The following is a 23,690-nucleotide window of genomic DNA, read 5'->3' as shown; positions in this document are numbered from 1 at the left end:
GTTTTTAATGACTGATGTGATGTATTGAGTGTTACGTTCATATGTACGACACACCTGCTGTCAATACACTTTCCACTAAAACCCCTCAGACAACAAAAAACGTGACTTCTTGCTCGGTGACTTCAATTTGGATCTTAATAAATACTTCAGACATTCTGTAAAACACACATTTCATGCTGCCAAGCATGATCCACACAGACCTACTTCGTGGAAACTATTGGGTGTTTACACGCCTTCCATCAATGCGGCTAAATTTGTTTAACCAGAGAATAATCAAATTTGCCTTGTTGCAAGACACGTTCTGAACTTGTACATTGCTATATCAGTGAGATGAAATCAAATTGAGTTGGAGAATTGTTCCCTGGGTAGAAGCCATTAAAGAGTCTACATATTGTATGTGGGCTATCTTCAGATAGTAAACACTCTTGAACACATATACAACAGTGTAAAAGAGCTATGGAAATGTTTTCATTACTTTAATGACCTTTAAATGATAGTTTTTTGTTATTCATTATGAAAATGACTGTTTCCTGAAAGATTTGTAATTATAAGCATTATTTTTGACTTCATCCTGGTTTCTGTTCTTCTATCAAAAGGTCAATGTAGTTAAGAAGGAAAGGGATTCTTGAAATAACAACAAAACAACCTTTTTAATATATCCATGTAAATGCTGAAAAAGTGCTGACAGTGATAACATTTGAAGAATATGAATAAAGCTTTCTTTTAAAGATTTAGTTGTGATATCTGACCGTGATGTTTTAGTTATGATATCTTGTTTGTTATCCAGACATAGTCTGTGTATTGTGACAGTATACTGTACATGGATGTCTCAGTTAATACTTTCTCTTTATGCTATCTTGTTTGTTTCAGACATGGTCTGTGTATTATGACATCATACATGGATGTTGTCTCAGTTAATACTTTCTCTTTATGCTATCTTGTTTGTTATCCAGACATGGTCTGTGTATTGTGACATCATACATGGGTGTTGTCTCAGTTTATTCTTTCTTTTTATGATATCTTGTTTGTTTCAGACATGGTCTGTGTATTGTGACATTATACATGGATGTTGTCTCAGTTAATACTTTCTCTTTATGATATCTTGTTTGTTTCAGACATGGTCTGTGTATTGTGATATTATACATGGATGTTGTCTCAGTTAATACTTTCTCTTTATGCTATCTTGTTTGTTTCAGACACGGTCTGTGTATTATGACATTATACATGGGTGTTGTCTCAGTTAATACTTTCTCTTTATGCTATCTTGTTTGTTTCAGACATGGTCTGTGTATTGTGACAGTATACTGTACATGGATGTCTCAGTTAATACTTTCTCTTTATGATATCTTGTTTGTTTCAGACATGGTCTGTGTATTGTGATATTATACATGGATGTTGTCTCAGTTAATACTTTCTCTTTATGCTATCTTGTTTGTTTCAGACATGGTCTGTGTATTATGACATTATACATGGGTGTTGTCTCAGTTAATACTTTCTCTTTATGCTATCTTGTTTGTTTCAGACATGGTCTGTGTATTGTGACAGTATACTGTACATGGATGTCTCAGTTAATACTTTCTCTTTATGCTATCTTGTTTGTTATCCAGACATGGTCTGTGTATTGTGACATCATACATGGATGTTGTCTCAGTTTATTCTTTCTCTTTATGATATCTTGTTTGTTTCAGACATGGTCTGTGTATTGTGATATTATACATGGATGTTGTCTCAGTTTATTCTTTCTCTTTGTGATATCTTGTTTGTTTCAGACATGGTCTGTGTATTATGACATTATACATGGGTGTTGTCTCACTTTCTCATTGTGATATCTTGTTTGTTATCCAGACATGGTCTGTGTATTGTGATATTATACATGGATGTTGTCTCAGTTAATACTTTCTCTTTATGCTATCTTGTTTGTTTCAGACATGGTCTGTGTATTGGGACATTCCACTCAACCTTTCTCACCCATACACTACTTAATACCAATTCAAAGTTCATTGGCAAAATGCATCTCTCTACAACAATTCAACCTTCTCTGCTCTTTCCCAAATCACCCGAGTAACGTGATCACCTCACTCTACTTTGCACTCGGGCAGGCACAAGTGAACCATCCTAGAAATTATTCATTCACAGCAGGAAACAAGTTATACAACAGGCAGAGCTAACGAGCCTTTGATTAAAATACCGCCTCACACAGCTAACGGATTGATTAATGGTGATATTATAATATTTGCCTTGTCTAGATTGGATATCCCCACATAACCAGTCCATCAGCAAGCTGCAGGGAATACCATATTTGTTCGCTGACACCTATTACCCATAATTCAACAACTTCTTCTGATAAAAACTATTTCCCCTGAGACATTAAGGTGTTTACGACCTTAATACAATGCATAAACATACAAACTTCCCCTCACAACTAACACGATTCCCCAGACTATAACAACCTCATTAAAAGATAAGTTTATCCACCTCTCTATCCTGTGTGCAACTTACAGATCTGTAATTTCCTTTTCTCAAAATTCTAACTATTAGACATGCTTTTTCGTCCATGAAGTGTACAAGGTGACACCACAGTATTATTGCACACCATCTGCCCTATCCATGCATTTACACGAAGCCACATCACTGTAGGTACAATCTTACATATTTAGTCCTTGAATTTATAAAAGGTGATATTGATGCATATTACAGTGTTTAGTGTACCGGGATGTAAAACATGGATGTGCGATGTAAGTATAATCTTTACACACAGACTTTCACGCTAAGCAAACATGCAGTGTGAAGGACAATTAAATATGAGGGGCTCCAGAAATGGTCCCGAATAGCAGTTTAGTAAAGACCTAAACATGGGACAAGAAGCCTCCAATCCACCACAATAAGACAAAAGCACCTCCCTCTCAGTACAGTAGATATGATCAGTGTTCAAGAAGGGGGGGGGTCAGACAAGGTAGTGTGTCAGTTACACCTATATAGTTATATAGAGCCCACTCAAGAGCAATTTACAAGGGAATTACCATTAAGGGATTCTTAAATTCCCGACATATGCAAGCCATGTTAACAAATAACATATTTCATGTATTTATAATCCATTCTTTTGTTCTGATCATAACCTCCCTAATTAAAATAATTGGCCATTTGCTCTATCCCTCAATCCCTCACACCCTACACTTACATAGTTTTCTCTAGTTTTTTAATTCTATTCACTCTACAATTCTTCCAAATAAGCCAATAATTATCAACTTTGTTCTATAGCCCTCCCAAGTATTAGCTCCAGGGCCCCCAACCCCCTCCCCATTTCAATTTGCTCACACCACTACCCCTCTCCTCTGCTCTCCCCACTCCCAATTCAACGTTCCAAAATGGCCTATGTGGAATGTAACAGCTATTAAACAACATTCATGGTCATGTGTCATGGTCTGTTCGGTTGCCAATTATGTGATGTTTTACCTGATAATTGAAATTGTTTTTACTATAAGTGTCTGGTATTTGTAATAATGTACAACAAACTGTAATGTTTGAGGTCTAGAACTGGACAATACTGTAGTTCTCTAATCTAGTTCTCTTTTTGTTAACCTACAATACAATACCCAAAGAATGACATAACCAAAGCTGTTTATTAAACATACGGGCAATAGGATCCCATAATTTAATGTCCTTAAAATCACCTTAATTAAAAGAAAATTCTCAAAAACAGTAAGACAGAAAGGACAGTCTCTCAAAGTTGAGATGTTTAGGGGAGAATTAATCTGGAACTACTATCACATACTACAATCTACTTACTTACTTCAGATCTAAGAAGTCAATATGTCTGTACCAGTTTACCCACAGTTATGAACCATAAGTCCAACCCTATCCTACCCCTCCTAAACTTCACACCATTCCATATACTAATCAACTGTGTCTGAAGTATTATCACATTGACGATCCTTACAAAAAGTCAAAGGGGCATTCAAGAGAAGGAATTCTGACCAACACAGTAAGTAATACCCTGCCCATTCTCAGTTGAGATGGAAAAGAGAGGGCGACATTTAGGTTTAGTGCAGTTGAGAAAGATGATGCATCAACTTAATAAACGCTCTGCTTCCATACGTGCAAGATTGTTTAGTAAGTTCATGCTTGGTGGTAACATTTCATCCAGACTATAAGAGTTTCACCGTTGGTGTTTTTGTTATGGTTATAGCAGCAGCAACATTTGGAAGCTACAGAAATAAAGATAACCTTTACACTTTATCCAAATAAAATGTGTGGGGGTGTGGAGGTGTGGAGGGACAGGGGGGGGGTGTGGGTTGTGTGCTCACGGTGATCTGTCACAATGTAATTGTAACCCTAATGAACAAGCAATATGTTTACAAAACAAGATGGTGTCTGTGTTGACTTGTTGACAAACTTTCATTTGCACGTTCTTTTGCAAAAGAGTTAATTCATGTGGAAAAGAAACTCCTTTTCATAACAACATGATTGTAAGGAACCTGTCAAAACAGAAACAAAGATGTCTGCTGTCATGATAGGCATCTACAATTGGACATGGAGATGGAATGCATTATCTGGTTTCTAGTTATTAAGCTAATAGCTAAAATGCAAATGTTACCAGGACATTCTAAGCAGGGTAGAACCAGGTGCTAAGGTTGTGAGGAGACAGGTAAGCTAGGAGCGAAGTTAATGCAGAGATATGAATCATAATTGACAAATAATGAGTACTGTTTAGAAAGTAGGAGTACTCTATATTTTCGAAAACAGTATTCCTTATTCACTAAAAAACACCTTATTAACTACAGCAAGCCTTATTACAGTACTATATTTCTAAAACAGTACACTTTATTACAGTCCTATTGTTTCTAAAGCAGTACGCCTTATTACTCCTTATTTGTCAATTATGAGCCATATCTTATTCTCTGCTTTTATCTATTAATATTTCCTTTTGGATTACACATGGGTTTCTTATTTTATATATATATATTTATGATATATATATGATAATTGGAAGCTTTATACTTTTTACCCTTTTTATTCTTCAGTATTTGAAACGAAACTTGACCTTTATAGCAATCAATTCAACTGATTGCTTTTCAGATCAAGTTAGACATAATAACCTACACACAAAATGGAAAGTGTACACATTCAACTTAAATATTAAAGCACCTCATTATTGTGGCTTTTGTCTTGATTTGTCAGCTAAAAGAAAAGTTGTGTAAACTTGTCCTCATCCACAATCTGCGGAATGAAACTGTTCGTAATGAATGTCAATTCATCCACTTCAGCTCTGCTTTGAGAGGTGAATTTTCCCACACCTCTCAAGACTCAAAAGTGAAACCTCAAATTCTATTTGCTTGGTAAGGAAAAGTGTTACACAATGTGGCACTTATGCGACCCACTTGACGGGCAATTGATGGGGAGGACACCCACTTAGATATCTTAGGCTATCAGCAATGTATTTATGCAAAGGCTCCTTACATGAACATGATGAAAGTCCTTCACTTTGAATATGAAACAAAGTATGAGCAAATGCCATACTTTTGACTTTCAATTATCTCAAGGGTGACAGATCTACTGTATTCACAAGAAAAAGTAATTGCAATAAAACCAATCTCCAATTGTTCTGTAGAGCTGATAAAGTGTCGAATTGGGCAAACATTACCTGGAATAGTATCTCCGGCAGCAGAATTAGATAAGGCCACAAAATATCATGATTATCTTCTTGCCAGGGAAGAAGAAAAACTGCACCATGAACGTGAACAAACTGACAATTGTTTTACGAGAAACTAACCAATGCGCAGTTATTATAAAACTTACTGGTTTATATATTTACGAGTGACCCACTTTCCTGTCTCCCCACAACCTATGCACCGCATTCTACCGTGTCTAGAATGCCCTGGTAATCTTTTAACACTGTACACCCTCACTGGCCCAAATGGCCTTCCTTCATTTTTCTACCCACAAAGTGTCTCAAAAGCGTAAGAAGTAACGAAGGTACATGAAACAAGCAAAACATATTATCTTTTAAAGTAAGAAAAGCTGAAACATGTACATACGAAAATACATGCCTATCCGCGTAAACAAGGCGGTATAGGCAACGAACGAAGTAGTCTCGCAGAGCTACTACCTGTTACCCTAAAAACGTTACGTAAGAAAAAACGAACGCATGGGCGAGAGTGTACACTAAAAACAGCCCCCAAAAACACCCTTCCCTACAAGAAAAGGATACTTATCAGGCTGGAAAAGATCCTTGGAAGTGCAGAAGTCCTGATAGGAAACTTCTAGAGTTTAAATCCAAGGTAATCCGGGCGAATTTCGCGAAAATTTTTCTAACTCCGAAAAACACATTGAGACACTTTGTGGGGAGAAAAATGAAGGAAGGCCATTTGGGCCAGTGAGGGTGTACAGTGTTAAAAGATTACCAGGGCATTCTAGACACGGTAGAATGCGGTGCATAGGTTGTGGGGAGACAGGTAAGTGGGGAACGAAGTAAATACTGAAGTATATCAACTCCCTCTGATTCTGTTTTCCGGCAACCCCCCACCCCTCCCCACCCCCTCACACCAGGAGAGGAAATAGCTCTGTAGGGATAAACACTAACTAAAGGGCTGGATAGCTCAGTACGTAGACAGTGGGAACTTGTAACCTTTGGGAGGTCACCGATTTTGAATCCTATCCCTAATCAAATATTTCTTTTCTCTTCTTCAGCATTATGTTTACATACATCAAATGCACTACAGCTATGAAACTGTACCTTACAGCTAGCTCAAGTTTACATACATCAAATGCACTACAGCTATGAACCTGTACCTTACAGCAGCTCAGTGGTGTATTAACCACATCTTGACTTAGCCATGTCTCACTTACCATGTAGCCACTTCCTGTCCTGGAGTGGGAACTCGCCTGTAATCAGAGAGGAGAAACATAATCAATGTTTAAATCATTTCTCAGAAAGATCAGCAAGCGTGAAGCTTTCAAATGTAATGTTTGTTGAAAAACCACTATCTTCAGCTCACAGGAAATAGCAACCAAATGTGTATCTTTCCTACTTAACTCTACTTATTCTCTCTGATGTTGTGGGTACTGTGTAGGGTAAAAACAAAGTTTTGGTAGAAATAATCAGAAAAAGTGTCCAATCAACAGATAAAAGGCACAAACAAACCAGCAAACCCTTGATAAACTCAGATAACAGATATATCTGAGGAGACAGTATGTGGGGGGGGGGTATGGGGGGTTGGGGGTGCAGAAAGAAAGTCAGTTGTATCTTATTTCCAGGTTGTCAACAATCACATATTAAAGGTTCTACCCTTGATGTTTGTCCAATAATATACAATCTGTCATAAAAAACAAACAGTTTTGAAGCAGAGAGCAGTCATTGATCAAGTCCAAAACTCCAAAACTGTGAGTTGCCACTTAATGCAACAACAGAATACCAAAGAGAATGTGACTTTCCAGAAAGCTCAAAGTGAAATTTTGGCTTAATTTCTAAATACTAATTCTCTGCATATTCATGAGCAACAAACCTATCTGTCACTAGTGCAGAACAATTCACCCTGTACCACTCTCTATGTGGTGCCTTAGAACATTACAGTTGTCATACTACTGTACAGTCACACATGGTGCCTTCATCTTCTTCATGTTTCTATTGACATGGCAGCAGATAATTATCATGCATCAGGTCAGTGGAGACAGGTAGGTGAAGTAAGTATGGTACCACTACTCTACAACAATGCAAAAGAGAGATGAGCCCAGCTGGTCTGGTCTGCCCCAATTACTGACACTAATGATACAGAACATGAAAGGACTAGGGCAGGTGGCCACAGATGTCACAGCGTAACAACATGATATTACAACTTGAATCTGAAGTTTGGATCGAAGTATGGATCGCATGTATACATACAGTGTTAAATCTATTAGCTCACCAGGTTCTATTCACCACTGTCATTAAATATGCATATTGTTTATTTATTATTATTATTATTATCATTGTTTCCTACCACTATATAGATGTGTACAACATTGCCATCTTGAAAAGGCTAGAGCTGAGCAGTTGAGTGAACTTTTCTCAAGCTACTTTCTTTTATAGAGCGCACACACAATAATGTATGCCTGCACTCATACAGATAATTTATATAACTAACTTTTTAATATCATGTATCATCGGGCGATCAACATAAATCTGGGTATGGTGAACAGCATTTAATTAACCAAGTAAAAGGTCAACCATTAAACAGCTCTATATATACCTGTGTGTAGTCTTCCCTCTATCTAGATACATAATATAATCAGGTGTTAAAAGCCCTATCGCACGGTTTGGGCCCCTTCAGTTTCCCACTCAACTGTTCCGGACTATTAATGACTCATTCGTTACTGTAAATAAAGATCCATCACTGAACACGACAAAAAATGGTGAGAGTTTAAAAATCCCCGAGCACCATCAAAGGTAATTAAATACAATTTCCCTGATTGAAGATTTTATTGGCAGTCTGATGGACAGTGAGCAACAATAATTTGTCTCTAATGGTCTTGTCACAAACATCCCCGAAGGTTGTCTTGGAGGCACTGATAGATAAGAAGGGCCTTGGTAAGGTACACCAATCTACACAGGCTACTGATCTAATCTTCACAATCTCACCCCTTACAATCATCCCTTTATATAATCCAAGTGACTTGTTATCTTTCGCATGTATAAAGCAACCTTTCCTTACTGTACAAATTTAATATAATAATTTTACAGTTTTAAGAAAATAATCTTTGTATCATCATCATCAGTTGCTTATGTTTTTACTGCTGATGTCGGTTTGTTCTGCATGTCATTTCCGCTTGCGGTGGAAGAAACTAGGTGAATCTTGATATTACCCCGGCAATGTAGTAAACTGCATGATTCTGCAGTAACTTGAACAAAGTATGACAGTGACATGGAATCTCATTCATATCCAACATCCAATCCCGCATTTATGTCAGATCAAATAAATTTTAAAAGAATAACTTAGATTGCCGAGGACTTATAAGTGAAAAGTCATTTTCAGCTTTAAGCGGTATGCGGTGTTATTTCACTTGAACCAGATCCAAACAGATTCATTCAAGTAACTAGTTGAAAAACATTCTCAAAGTAGTCTCCTTGTCCAAGGAGGTGCAATATACTGGTACTTTGCCTCCACAGGCCTAATTAAATAATTTGGCCTCCACAGGCCTAAATCTAAAGAGCAGAGTAGATGAGACTATGTACACTCACTAACTGTAACATTATGGTAGCTTACTACTCTACAGACATGCCAATCATCACACTCAGTCCACCTCGACAAAATGATGCAGCTTGCTTGTACGGTAAACAATTTTACCACATCTACCGAGTACGGCTCAAATTGCTAAAAACTAAGACATCCAACTTGATATTTTTCAGTCAAAGGAAGGTTAATGAACAAGTGATTAATCCATTTACTTCCATTCTTAAGTTTACATTGTCCAAACCACATAGTCATCACATTATTTATTCTTCCTTTTTTTGCAATGAAACTGTCTTCATTTTGTCAAATGGAGTTCACATGTTAAAGTTTCTAGATCTGCTACCCCCCCCCCCCACCATGTTAACCTCTCTGGTCTCTGACGTTTACCAGCAATGGAGTTATTACAAAGACCACAGCGACATAAATACTGAAGACTTTGACCTCTGCTGACCTTGACTGACCTTAGAACTTTTACCAAACACAACAAGGATATTGTACTCACTCAAAGGCATCTACATTCCAAAACTGTAGTTCAGCCCCAGGTGTATTTCTTGTGTTATTGTGATATACAAACCAATCGTCACATACTGTATATATATACATACACACTCAGACACATACAAAAAGCCATCCAACGTATGAATTAAGCACAAAATTAACAAATGCTTAATAATCATAATTGCATCATTAACAAAAGCAGCTGAGGAAGTACTTACATCACTCAATTGTTCCTGTGAATTAGGTCTGGTCGATCCATTCACTTGACTGTTACGACTGTTTCCTCTAGGGCTGCTGGGGGGCGAGTTGGACTGTAAGAAGAAGATATGAAAGGAAGCAATTAATGATATTATCACCTACTAAACCATCTACAACTACCCAACATCATATCCATTAACCACCACTATCCACAATCAGATTGGCAATTATGGACATGGGAGAATGCTTCATGTTTCCGTTCAAATAAATGTTTCTGTCAATTTATTTTCTTTAGGCTAATCTTACAGTTCTCATCTGCCATGAGTCATGGATAATGCTCCCAAGCCTGTTATTACAGTAACTGTAAGCTATTCTTAACCTATACAATCTAGTGTTCACGCGCTCATGGTTGTTATCTAGTGTTCATGCTCCTGGTTGTGTCTGAAATTCAGTTCTTCCAAACAGAACATCTGGACGACTGAATTATCACAGCTCAGTACATCTGTAGAAACAGGTTCATAAAATACAGTTAACTACAGCAGCACACACTGAACTTACACCACACCAAAACGCCAGCTATCTTGATTACAACCAAAGAGGATATTGTTACGCATAAATTTCAAGCATTTAAATGCAATACCATCATAAAATTGCCAGGACACAAACTTTTCTCTACCGTATAAAACAGTTAAGGACTAATTTATTATCAATGGTGTTATCAAATGTTGAAGCCCACACCAATCTTGAAAGCTGTGTGCACAGTTGATAACACCAGCAGGATCTGCAGTGTAAAGGATAACAAGCAGGATCAGACCCTGCAATCGTGATTCTGATCCTGCAAGCTGGGCAATGAAGATTGTAGTGTGGATGCTGGAGGGATCATACCACCAGACTGACCAGAGACCTCTGATTACATGTATAATTCCCCTCCCCCTGACATCATCGTAACCTTTGAACTCACAGTGCTCATCCCTTGGACACCATTCTACTGCCCGTTGTTGACTATGGATGCTGTCAGGGGTTAGCTTTAGTTCCCACCCTGCCCCCTCTATCTTCATGTCCCTTGTATCTTTAATATGATACAGACCTTATTTGTACAGTGGGGTATCCAAGGTAAGTGAGGAGAGTGAAGTCAATACACAAAGTTATAACACATTAAACTCAATGCAAAATGCATCTTTAATGTGCTGCTGTAGTTTACAGACATTAGATACAAGACTTTCTGACAATTTCAATACTTTTGCTCAATTTATAACGGCCAACTTTAAACCTCGTCGACTATGTGTGAAAAAATTTAGAAGGTCATAACATTCCAATAAAGTACTTTGGAAAAGTTTCCGTTACTTTCAACGAGTTTGTACTTTGGATATCCTTACCAGATGGTAACATTTAATGTTACAATCTGAAGCATCTCTATAAGGCATACAACCTGCTACTATTAAAATGATTGCCAACATTGGCATTCGTCTTTTACGGAACACATGAAGCTGTTGCATTGTAGCTTTTTTTTTCTTCAAATTCTCTCTAATTTGACATGAAAACTTCCCACTTCATTACTGCATCTTTCCTCATTTCTCTTTTAAACTTTGCTATGCTGTTATATACCCATCTGTTTTTACCTCCATGATATACCCTACCTTCTAAGATCTTCCTAGACACAAAGGGCAACAACTAGCAAACACTAACAGAGACCTTTACATTGTTTCACAGGGTGAAGGGTTTATGACCTTAAACCAGAGAGAGGGAAATGTAACCATAACAATATGAAAGTTGCACTGTGGTCATCACATCTGGGTACAGGGGGAATAAGAAACCAAGACATGTCAACTGATCCGTAAGAGAAACCTAAGCTGAGCAGAGCAGATCTTATTATGATGTGGACAGAGACCATCGTTGTAATATACCCATTTAATGGTAGTATTGAAATATACTCTACGAAATTTATATCGTCTGCAATCATAAACTTTTACTAGTAGTTTCATGATACTCCATATCATCAACAATAGACATGTATGGGAGTAATCTTGCATGGAAAACAGCAAAGACACTTGAGAACAAACAAAGCAATGGATACTTCTTTTGACCTTCGTTAATGTCCCTTATGGATTGGGCCCAAAATGCTACGATATTGGTCTTCCACTTCTTGGGGCCCTGCACATAGATAGCTCTGGGGCCCTGCACATAGATAGCTCTGGGGCCCTGCACATAGACAGCTCTGCCTTCATAGTCATCATTCTCTACAAATATGCCACGAAAAAGTCAACTTATGGTAATTGGATCATGCTCAAACTTCAAGAAAATGTTTCCTCACCCTCAAAAGTACTTTTTTGCCTGATTCACGGAGATCTATATTGATTGTCTTCTAACTGCCCAACAATCTTCTTGTATTGCCGCCTAGTACTATACTTTCATTTCTGGGTCGTATAACCTCGCAAAAAGTACTTTGGAATACCTTCAGCAATCATAGTTATCATTGTTAAATGTGCAACCACTCTGGAGAATCTCATGACTTGTTTGTCTATGGAAACGATCTTCCTGGAAATTTGACGTTCCTATGCAGGGTGCATTAGTGGATGGGAAGATGTAATTTAGGTCACCCCAGCTTTAACCTAGTTAGAACCCCTGACTGGGATACAGGTGGTGATAAATGGGATGTGTAGAACTATCCAATTGTCACTTTAAAGTGTCAATATGGATTTGTTGGGCTTAACAAAATTCAATAAAGCTAAAATTATTTGACAGTATTTTGAATCATCTGCCAGCTAGTTTTTCCCTGTAGATCAAACAATCTGGCATTTTACTACATTCCCGAATAAATTTAGCAAATATCATCATACTTTGGAAGAGAAATCACAAAAACGTTAAAGGAATATGGTAAAGCGTTTGAAGAACATGCGCCAGACTGACATCATATATTACCTGCATGTTACCTTTAAAAGCTGTATTTTAAGTCAGGTGTTTAACTTTTATTGCTTCCACTATTTGGAATGTATATTAAAGTTATTAATCTAACAATAATGATTCCTATAGTAATATCGATTCTGTCTCCATGCCCATGAAATTCTCAGTGGTACTCAAAGTGGCTTACATTGGCTGCAAACTTTATAGATTGGAAGTCCCAAAGATTGGAAGACCCAAACATGCAAGATACCAGTCACTATTAATTACTGGACTTAAAAAACTTTTCAATTTTTATGTGAGGTGATGCAATAATGTTACTTCTGAACTGATTGAAAATGTCATGATTGGAAAGTTTATTTTACCTGCGAAATGAATAGGAGCCATGGGGAGTTTCTAACATGTTCTATTACAGAGGTGATCAGCCTACAGTGGTCTTGTCTGCTGCGTTCTAAGGCTTATCATCATACGAAGAGACTTCATACTAACCAGTTGCAGAACTTGATTTAGTCATGTACAGTCTAATTTGTCTTCACTTTCTTAAAAGATAAATGGGTGACCTTGGAGGTGTAAGCCCTATGATCAAACCACTATCGTACATATCCATCACCTTTTGTTCATAGTATGAAAAGAATCACTCATGATAGAGGGGGGGGGGGGGGAGCATCACAAATGACAATAATGATTTAACTTGAAGACCTGTCAATCATAACATTACCAGTTCATTCTAGGCAAGGTAGAACGAGGTGCTAAGGTTATGAAAGCTTTCTGTAGTCTCCCAACAGAATATCTGTTATGATGCTTTACAGTGATATGTCATGTATGTCATTCTTGCAGATTATTGCCTTTAGCATTTTCACCCAAAAGTGAAAGAATGATATTGATATTCAAATAAATGTTTCTAATTTTTTATAGCTTTTAGTTGACTGAATTCATTTGTAACTGAAGGAGATTACTAAACTAAAAGAGACAGCGAAACAAATCCTCGTGTTTGTAAGATTCGATGGAAACTACAAGTTTCTTGAACACAAAGTTATGCTGTATCATGAATGACATGCAGCATGATACTGCCCTCATATCCTACCTCTAATGATATATACTGCTATATATGGATTCCACAATTTACCATATCAATTCCACATAAAGTTTCATGATCATTAGTACGAAATCCACCCAGACTACCAGCAGAAGTAAGTTTATGGAGAGATATGAAAGAGGATAGTGTGTTGACATTACATTATATATCTCATAAATTGGGAAGAGCAGGCATTAAAGGGAGATCGTGAAACTCATTGGTACTTTCTGTTGTCTGCATGCAGTACTGTCCAGGTGTAGAAACAATTATATTTCATATGACTGACTTTAAGCATACCTATCTTTTGTACATTGCCTCATAGTTCAGCAGGGTATTCAATTTGAAGAATTACATTCCTGTGTGACCTCAAACATTTAGTTGCAATGGTCAATGGTCACAATTACAGCAAGATAGGATATGTGTCAGAGAGGAAAAGTTATATAATTATATTTAATTGTTAGGATGAAATCCAAGGGAAATATTACGATCGAAAAAATGCATGCAGGCACTAAAAATGGTAGAATGAGAAGGAAGGGCAATGACGGGGAGCCGTTCATAGAGGGTGCACAGTGTTAAAAGATTACCAGGGCATTATAGGCACGGTAGAACGAGAGCGCTAAGGTAGTGAGGAGACAGGTAAGCGAGGAGCGAAGTAAACACATGTTCATTCATACTTAGTAAAGATTCCTAAATCCTATTGGTCCATTCAGGTCAGCTGACCGTGGTTAATCCTGTGAGTAACGCACGGTAAAATTACGGGGCATCACTTTAATAAATCTTTGGTTATATGTAACCAAAAATGTTTTGTTTTATGATTTTTCCCCCACACAAATGGTAGTGTATGAATGAACGGGGTTAATCAACGGTCTAGCGTGCGTTACTCACATGATTAATGCACTCCGGGTGTTAATGCTATTGCTGGATGCACTCGGGCTCCGCCCTCGTGCATCGCTTGCATTATCCCCCGATCGTGCATTAATCCTGTGAGTAACGCACGCTAGACCGTTGATTAACCCCTTATTTATTTTGCTCTACACTTACCTGTTTCCCCCAACAACTGCACCCTCACTCTTCTCCAAGGCATAATTTAGTGTCTGCCAGTTAAACAGGACTTGGGTTTGGATTGATACAGTGATGTATGTAATTGTGCTTTTACAATTATATTTTATCTTATGTTTTCTTTCTTTCCACACCATATTTCCAATGTTAAAAATTCACTGGCATCTACTAGCCAAAAGCATCTTTACTAAGTTCATTTCATTTTGTAAAGAAAATTTCAAAATATTTGACAAAGAAATCCTGCTTGAATAATTTATGCCCTCATTTACTAAACAAGTGTTTGTATACGATGTAAATGTTTGTTAACGATAAACAGCGACATTGACAAAGAGTCAGCTGACAAAGATGTCCAAAGCTGAAAGCAATCATTAATTGCTTGTTTATGAATATTCATGTTCATGTTAATTATCTCTATCTTCATGATGTCATAGTTTGATAACTCATGCAGTTCAACATACTTATGTGAGAATGTCCAATATGTATATTGAAGACAGGATTTTATGTTTTGAATTTATACTTCAACTTGTACTGTAGCCTACATGATATTTTACTTCAAGTCTTTTGTAGGCACCTTGAAAATAGCTGCTTCGCACACACTCTGAAAAAAGACATCAAATGTAACAATGAAGGTGCCCTTCAAGGTCCCCCCCCCACCACCAATTAAGCACAACAATTAGCAGCTAAAACTACTGTAAAACTACTATTAAACTCTATTCAATCCTAAACATTTCATTGCCGAGACATCATTACCATTTTAATTACGTGCAAAATTGTGGACTTTTTACGTCATTACATCATTACGGAAGTGCAAACTTAATTAGTCAAGCTAACGAACTACATTGTTATGAAATATAACCACGTGGAATAGTATTGAAAATTGACAAAAATCAATCACAAAGTCCGTTAATAATTATGTAGAGTGGTTTTAATGAAGTTGATGAATCAGATTCCTATAGTTAATTGACATAACAAATATATAACTCCGGCATTCCTTGAATGTAGACTTGGTCTCAAGACAAAAATGATTGAATTTATTTAAAATATTCCAAAAACTGAACTTTTTTGGATATTTAGGAACAACAAACTTACCTGTCTCCTCAAAATGATGACTATTGTATGCAGTACAGTACAGGGCAAGTAAAGGCACAAAAACATCATAAAAATAGGATATATATATTTTTTTCGGGGGGGGAGGAGGGGAGACTGGAGAGAGGAGAGGGGGAGAGGGAGGGAAAGAGAGTCCTGTGGCATGGGATAGGAGAGTTTGGAAGAATCCCATCAGCAATGTTAATATCTTACCTAATATCTTCGAAGATAGAATTTGATTCTACATCAATACTGAAATTAGCCGTAATAGAGTACAAGCAATAACATCTGAGACAAGCTGATTTGACTATAGCAAAAACAAACAGTTCTATTTCATATATAATTACTGTAGTGAGCAAATTCATTCTACGGCTCACGAAATCCACAAATAAAATCCAATGTGATGATGAAGTGCCTAGTATGTCACTATTAATTACAGTTTGAATGATTAATCTGTTAGCAACGGACAGGTGGTTTTAACAAAACCTTCCATCGTTGGCAATTACCAAGCTATTTACTTGAGCTCAATTTGGGGGAGAAGAAGCCTGCCATTAAGTTGTAACTATAGAGAGGCTGGTGTAATTTTCTATTTCCAATTCAAGTGGCTACTTATACATAGGTAAAGAGATTAATTTTACCAAGCAGGCATCAATAGCACTTGAGCTGGTTCCCAAACACTCCATTCAAGCAAAACATTTGCACTTGCGTTATTTATTGATCAGGCTTGTTGACTTACTCTTAAATTTTATCCCGACCGGGTTTAATGCTATTTACTTGCTTATTTGAACTTCAAGCTAAATTGCTATTAGTCCTAAATTGAAGATATGTGTTGAGTGGTCGTATTTCCAAACTGCTATATCATTTTTTTATTTTTTTTTTGCCTATCACATATCTACCTACCTATATTTATTTCTATTAAAATACTGAGCGTCTAAAGCGAATCGATGGGTTTTGAGTACTTGATAACCAAAAATTCACACGAAGTTATTGTGGCTATCACCCATTTATAGCACATTACACCAGTGTACATAACTATCACCCATTTATAGCACACTACAAGTAGCTAGGCCTATTTTGTCCACCTTAAGTGTATTGGTATTCTGACACAAAAAAATTTTCTTCATGTTTTTGTGTAAACGAACCTAATACTATCCTACCATTGCCTGTGTGTGGCACAGTAATTATAAAACTTACTGGTTTATATATTTACGAGTGACCCACTTACCTGTCTCCCCACAACCTATGCACCGCATTCTACCGTGTCTAGAATGCCCTGGTAATCTTTTAACACTGTACACCCTCACTGGCCCAAATGGCCTTCCTTCATTTTTCTACCCACAAAGTGTCTCAATGTGTTTTTCGGAGTTAGAAAAATTTTCGCGAAATTCGCCCGGATTACCTTGGATTTATACTCTAGAAGTTTCCTATCAGGACTTCTGCACTTCCAAGGATCTTTTCCAGCCTGATAAGTATCCTTTTCTTGTAGGGAAGGGTGTTTTTGGGGGCTGTTTTTAGTGTACACTCTCGCCCATGCGTTCGTTTTTTCTTACGTAACGTTTTTAGGGTAACAGGTAGTAGCTCTGCGAGACTACTTCGTTCGTTGCCTATACCGCCTTGTTTACGCGGATAGGCATATATTTTCGTAGGTACATGTTTCAGCTTTTCTTACTTTAAAAGATAATATGTTTTGCTTGTTTCATGTACCTTCAGTAAAGCCTAACCAACTCGGCAGCTCCATGCTTTGTCAGAGAAAATGTGTTTACCAATATAAAAGATAATTATGTTCTGTGGATGTGATTGTCTGCATACCGGCTCTACATGGGTCATGTGAAGTATTCTAATAACGCCAGACTAGTGGTTACAACTTGTTGAACTTGTAGTATTTTAGTGCTCCTATACTTCTAGTTCAGATGGGGACATCCACATGTTTATTGTTAGTAGTCTACTTGGGCCGATAGTAGTATACTTAACTGTTTAGGGGTTGTCTGCACAATACCGAGCGATCATGATATGGATGTTCAACAAACTTTTTAATTGGTTTAGAAATGAATATTGAATAAAACATGTTTATGAATGTTTTTAAAACACAATGTATGTCGTAAGCTCTACCTGTTCCCTGTAATAAATAGTAATATTATATATTAAAAGTTTCACTGTATATTAATATATGGAGGGAATGCCTCGTGACATTTGTAAACAACCTTCGCACATGAAAAATTCCTGTATATAATGCACATGCAGATAGCGAGCCATTTTACACAGTTAATTCCCATTGAGATTGGTCATTGACAAACATTAGTTGACAACTTACAGTAAACTTGCTTCAAGGTCCCTCAGGTCGTTTTTCTTTTGCGTTCTGTGAAATGTTTGTAAATATAGTCTTGCTAATATTGGGGTTTGACTAGCCCAAGACTCACTCGCTTAAATGTTGAGCTCAGTGCATTTTCTATTCACCAAAGATAAAATTATACTCGCCAATAGAGTTGGCAACCGTTATATTGTTGAGGCCTGATTACATGAACAGGTCTCATAGCCACCAGTCCAACACATATACATGCATTCTCTCGTTCTCAAACTACTCTCTGCTTGTCAGATAAAGATCAAGATAGTCGAGACTAGCTGGTATTATACCAGTCTGAAATTAGTAATATTTCATGACAAATGCAAGCTATGACATTTAATTTCTGCCAGCGTGTCAGGTGGTGGATGGCCTTGGAATAATCAAAAGCCTGTAAGCTTTTAAGTTCGAGCAACAAATATTAACTACTTGAAAGAGGGAGACAGAAAGAGCAATCTAATATCTGATACAAACAGCAAATATATCTCAAAGGTTTCTGACTGGTGGAGTAAACAACCTGGCCAACAGCTTTCTAACAATGCATGTTGCAATGGAAGTCACTTTGCAGTGTTACTTGGAAGTTACCAGAATTCACGTTGCAGAACTATTACCAAGCATTTATATATGTGAGAGTTGGCAGTGTTGTATCACATTTATATAATGTGTGTACATATATGTGTGTGCATATGTGTGTGTACATATGTGTGTGTGCATATGGGTGTGTACATATATGTGTGTGCATATATACAGTATACTCTCCCAAATATGTACTGGATTAGGGATTTACAAGTGACAACACACTACCACACCTGTCTCAAAACCGAGCAACAAGGCTATCCCCGGTAACAACAATGTATGGAAATATCGCAAAACAGATATCTACTGTAACTAAGTATTACGGTAGTGACCTGATGAAAAACAATATTACACATATCTCCAAGATACAAAATCCTTCAAGTTTTTGTTCTAAGACAGCCATGACATGACAAATGGTACATGTATGAGCTTCAACACACTGTCGTAAATCATCAGGAATTTCTGCATTCCGCTAGCTGTACAATAAAACTGACAGAAAGAAATTCAGAACAAAAAGATCTCTTTCAGAAGTAAATTCAGCAAACCTTTAGTGGTTAATACCACTTCATCTGTATTAGTACAATTGTACAAACTTCTGTGCAAACAGTACAGGCAGCACCCTATGACTTGCTTTTATTTAAGTTATGTATGCTACAAGTTACTGTTTCTCACACACCTTGCTTTCACTCTTTTGATTCATGGGCTAGGCAACAAGGATAAAGGTAATATTATTTCAAACTCTAGAAAAGCCTTACATCAAGAAAGTACAGATAGCATGTATGGCAGATAACAAAATATGGCACCTCTGACGAAACATGTGAAATAGGGAAGAACTGTCATGGACTGTTTTTTGTGTGTTTTTTTTGCGTATATTAGTTTGTTTGTTTACCTTTATTATCCTATTTGTTTTAATATGATAAGATCTCAAATTTGAATCTCAAGTGACTGACTCTATAAAACTATCCATCCATCCATCTCCTCCTCCTATGCATCCACAGAACCAATTCCGTTCATTCTCCTCTCCCTGTTTTCCTCTCTCTGTCTCTCGTCATCCAGACAAAGATTCCACGATTTCAGGTTCTTGGTATAACCCACATTTTGAAATGACACTACAACTATCTTAATTCAAAGTACAAATGTGCCTCGCAGCCACCAATCAGTACCTGAACAGCTTCAAAATTGCAAATAAATGAACATGATCCGACCAACGCTGCTACGAGGAAGACATGAAAATAGAAGGAAAGAGAGAGACCATGCATCATCATCATCATCATGATCCGTGAAATCTCTCTCCCACAACCACCGTAGAACCAGGAAGTACAAGGCCTGACTGGAAAGATTGCAATCTCCACATCTATTCCCCGCTATCGATCAACCGCTAATCAATTCAATGAACTTCTTATTAGTGAGTTTTTCTTCTTATCAAGAACACGGGAGAAATCAATCTGTATGTACATTTTCCAGCCTGCAGGCAAAATTCATGTGTGTCTTTCTCTAATGGGCTAAATTACAGAAGATTAAGGGATATTAGGTTGTAACAAATGTTTGGGGGTTTCCAAGACAGCTTGGAAGAAACAAGAACAAGGGAGAGAGAGAGAGAGAAGTTTTCAAATTATGAACCAAAAACAGGTAGCTGGAACCAATGCTGAACTAACACACTGTAAACAGATATTGATGGATAGGAGAGGATAGGAGACTTAAGAAGCAAGGCTTGTGTCCTAATAAATCCATTAAATGCTGCTGCATGGATAGGCTTCGTATCCATCACTCTCCTTTATATAACAATCACTAGATTGACATTCCTATCACAGATAATTCCTAACTAAATGCCACATAAATCATCGCAATTTGGAATGAAACGTCTAAAGCTGAAGTTAATTCTTTATACAATTTTAAAGTCAATGCACTACCGTACTTTATGTGAATACTGTCAACCTGGCATTTAAGCGCTTAGTGTTACTGACACAATATCTTCTTTAACACAGCAATCCTTTGCATTTTGTGAGTCGACAATAATCTGCATACTTCTAATGACGTAAATTGTTGTCAGTAAAAAAGTTTCTCTGGTGCAAATTAAATCTGAAATTCTGCTTTTTCAGAATATGGTTCTTGTTATATATCACAGTTGACTTTATCATCCTTTGTTGATAACATTGAGATCAATCATATGTGAGATATTTAAAGCCTAAGCTTCAAACTAGCAACTCTACCCAAGCCCCTAAACCATGGGTGTCTGGGAGTTGTTCAGAGGGTCTCAACTTCCGTGAAAATTCATTTTGGAAGCTTTCAGTAATTTACCATCTTAGAGAATGTAGGCCTACAATGTTATGTAAATCTCACGATCTATTCTTGCTTTGACAAAGGACTGTTGTACCCTGATGACTATGCTAATTTAAATATATAAACTCCCACTGAGAGTCACTTCAGAAGCATAATGTTACTCACATAAACTTGGAATCAACTTATTCGGCAGCAGCCTGTAGGCATCAGACCTTCACAAATGTACCCATAATGTAGAAGAAAAGAAGGGCAAACACAGCAAATGACAATGATACAACTAAGATCAACATTAATATTATTCCAAATCTACTTGAAACATGTACCAACAGCGCAGTTAGCTAAGTGAAGCTTACAACATATAATTTCATGTGACAATTTCAGCTAGATACAGTGGTACTTGAACATGCCTACAATCTAAAATGACATGTATGCATCTGAATTGTTGCTAGGCTCGGCCTTGTAAAGAGTTTCTAAGAGCCAACAAGTTCCTCGCACAGATTGCCTCTTGAAATTTGTCCTCATTATCTCAAACTTATCAGTTCGTCAAGTTGAAACCAAATTATTACTTTTGTTGACCCAGAGATAAAGGCTTTTCAAGTGAAGTGGGGAATGAGTAGAATTCCATGTTAGTCCTTGACAACCTAACACGAGTGCCCACTCCATAACTGAGACTCCAGGATGCATGGAGAAGACTCATCATTTGTGTTGAAAGCACTTCAGATATGACAGCACATCTCCCCTAATTTTAGCTAATTGGCTAGACTTGTTTCTTATCTCTTAAAGACACTTTCAAACTCACTGCTAAATTGCCAGGCATGAATCTTGACCTTTGGCCAGCTTTGATTGCTTCCGATGAACTGTGACAAATAGTTGAAAGATAATTTATGAAAGGTACTAAATATTATTACAATAGCCATCGAAAATATTTGATCCTTTTCCCACCTCTACCTTCCTCCTCCTTTCCTACACCCACCCCTCCTCAGAATAGAACTGTATTCCCAAAATATGCAGGGAAATATTTTTTTTTTCTCCAAAGGTAAAGTTGTTAAATCTAGCAATGTAATGTTGACCTCAAATGACATTTGTTCTCAACCAATTTCAATAAGGTATGTGTACCCATCAGTCTGTGCAATTTATTTGAGATATCATGTTTACAAGTGATATCACATGCTGTAATCTTCTGCCTATGGCAAGGAATCGAAAGTATCACACTGTGACAACAAAGACCCAGATTCCATTAGATATCTGAATAACCATTTGAGCCCAATATGTATGTTTTTTACTCTATTCATAACAACATTCATAAATGTTCAGACTATAGCTATAATCATGAATCTCTCATGACTAGCTATGAAACAATTGTAACCTGTAGTAGTTTATATATGGTCAATGGTAGTTTAATGTACACTACTGACTACAGCTGTAATCACGAATCTCTCATGACTAGCTACTGTATGAAACAGTTGTAACCTATAGTAGTTTATATATATGGTCAATGGTAGTTTAATGTACACTACTGACTACAGCTATAATCACGAATCTCTCATGACTAGCTATGAAACAATTGTAACTTATAGTAGTTTATATATATGGTCAATGGTACTGTAGTTTAATGTACACTACTGACTACAGCTATAATCACAAATCTCTCATGACTAGCTACTGTATGAAACAGTTGTAACCTATAGTAGTTTATATATATGGTCAATGGTAGTTTAATGTACACTACTGACTACAGCTATAATCACGAATCACTCATGACTAGCTATGAAACAGTTGTAACCTATAGTATATGGTCAATGGTAGTTAAATGTACACCTTTGACATAGCAATCAGTATGGATGACTCAGTATAATATTCACTTCATTACAGTGAACCACATCTCACACAACAGTGACTACACTATATATATATGCAAACATATATTATTCAAAAGCTGCTTCTTGTTCTGCCCGAATCTGTAGGCACGTTTCATCTGCTAATGTAATACGCTTGCTATCGACTATAATTACAGACGCAAGAAATCCCGAACAGATTAGCAACATGCCCTGGGACTCCACAAAGCCCACTCAATTTACCTGTGCTTGTACTTGAAAATCTCACTGAAGATTTCTCTTGTGGGCGACGAGGTGAACAATAAAAGTATTTAGCAAATAGTCTACAGAGACTGTGTTCACCAATCAATGCATGGTCGTGTGTTTGCACTTGCATTTCACAAATGAATGCTGCGCTTTGCTGAAATGACTGGGTTCCACTCCTGGCATTTAGCGTTCTTCCGGAATACAGACTCTTAGCATTGGTAATCTCTGTAAAGCAGCAGTAGCTAATATAACTAAGGGTGCATGTTGCGGCCTGTGCGCCTGCACGGACCGAATACTATCACAGGTAGAAGACCATCATCCAATTGATGATAATGTGGAATAACAGAAAGTAGGAGACAGCCCTGCAGGATGGGAATTAGCTTGAAAAGTTAACA

General features: G+C 37.2%; 1 protein-coding gene across 3 annotated transcripts in view; it reads right to left on the bottom strand.

The window, feature by feature from the left end:
* The window catches only part of LOC139981128 (autism susceptibility gene 2 protein homolog), a 175,701-nt gene that overhangs the window by 89,965 nt on the left and 62,046 nt on the right, over positions 1-23,690 (bottom strand). For all 3 annotated transcript variants that reach the window (XM_071993311.1, XM_071993312.1, XM_071993313.1), the window contains 2 exons: positions 9,923-10,015; positions 6,847-6,882 (listed from right to left, as the gene is read on the bottom strand). In XM_071993311.1, coding sequence (XP_071849412.1) covers positions 6,847-6,882; positions 9,923-10,015 — 129 coding nt within the window. The remainder of the gene's footprint in view (positions 1-6,846; positions 6,883-9,922; positions 10,016-23,690) is intronic.

The sequence above is a fragment of the Apostichopus japonicus genome, chromosome 15 (assembly GCF_037975245.1).
Source record: "Apostichopus japonicus isolate 1M-3 chromosome 15, ASM3797524v1, whole genome shotgun sequence".
Lineage (NCBI taxonomy): Eukaryota > Metazoa > Echinodermata > Holothuroidea > Aspidochirotida > Stichopodidae > Apostichopus > Apostichopus japonicus.
This window is presented reverse-complemented; position numbering and strand designations above follow the sequence as displayed.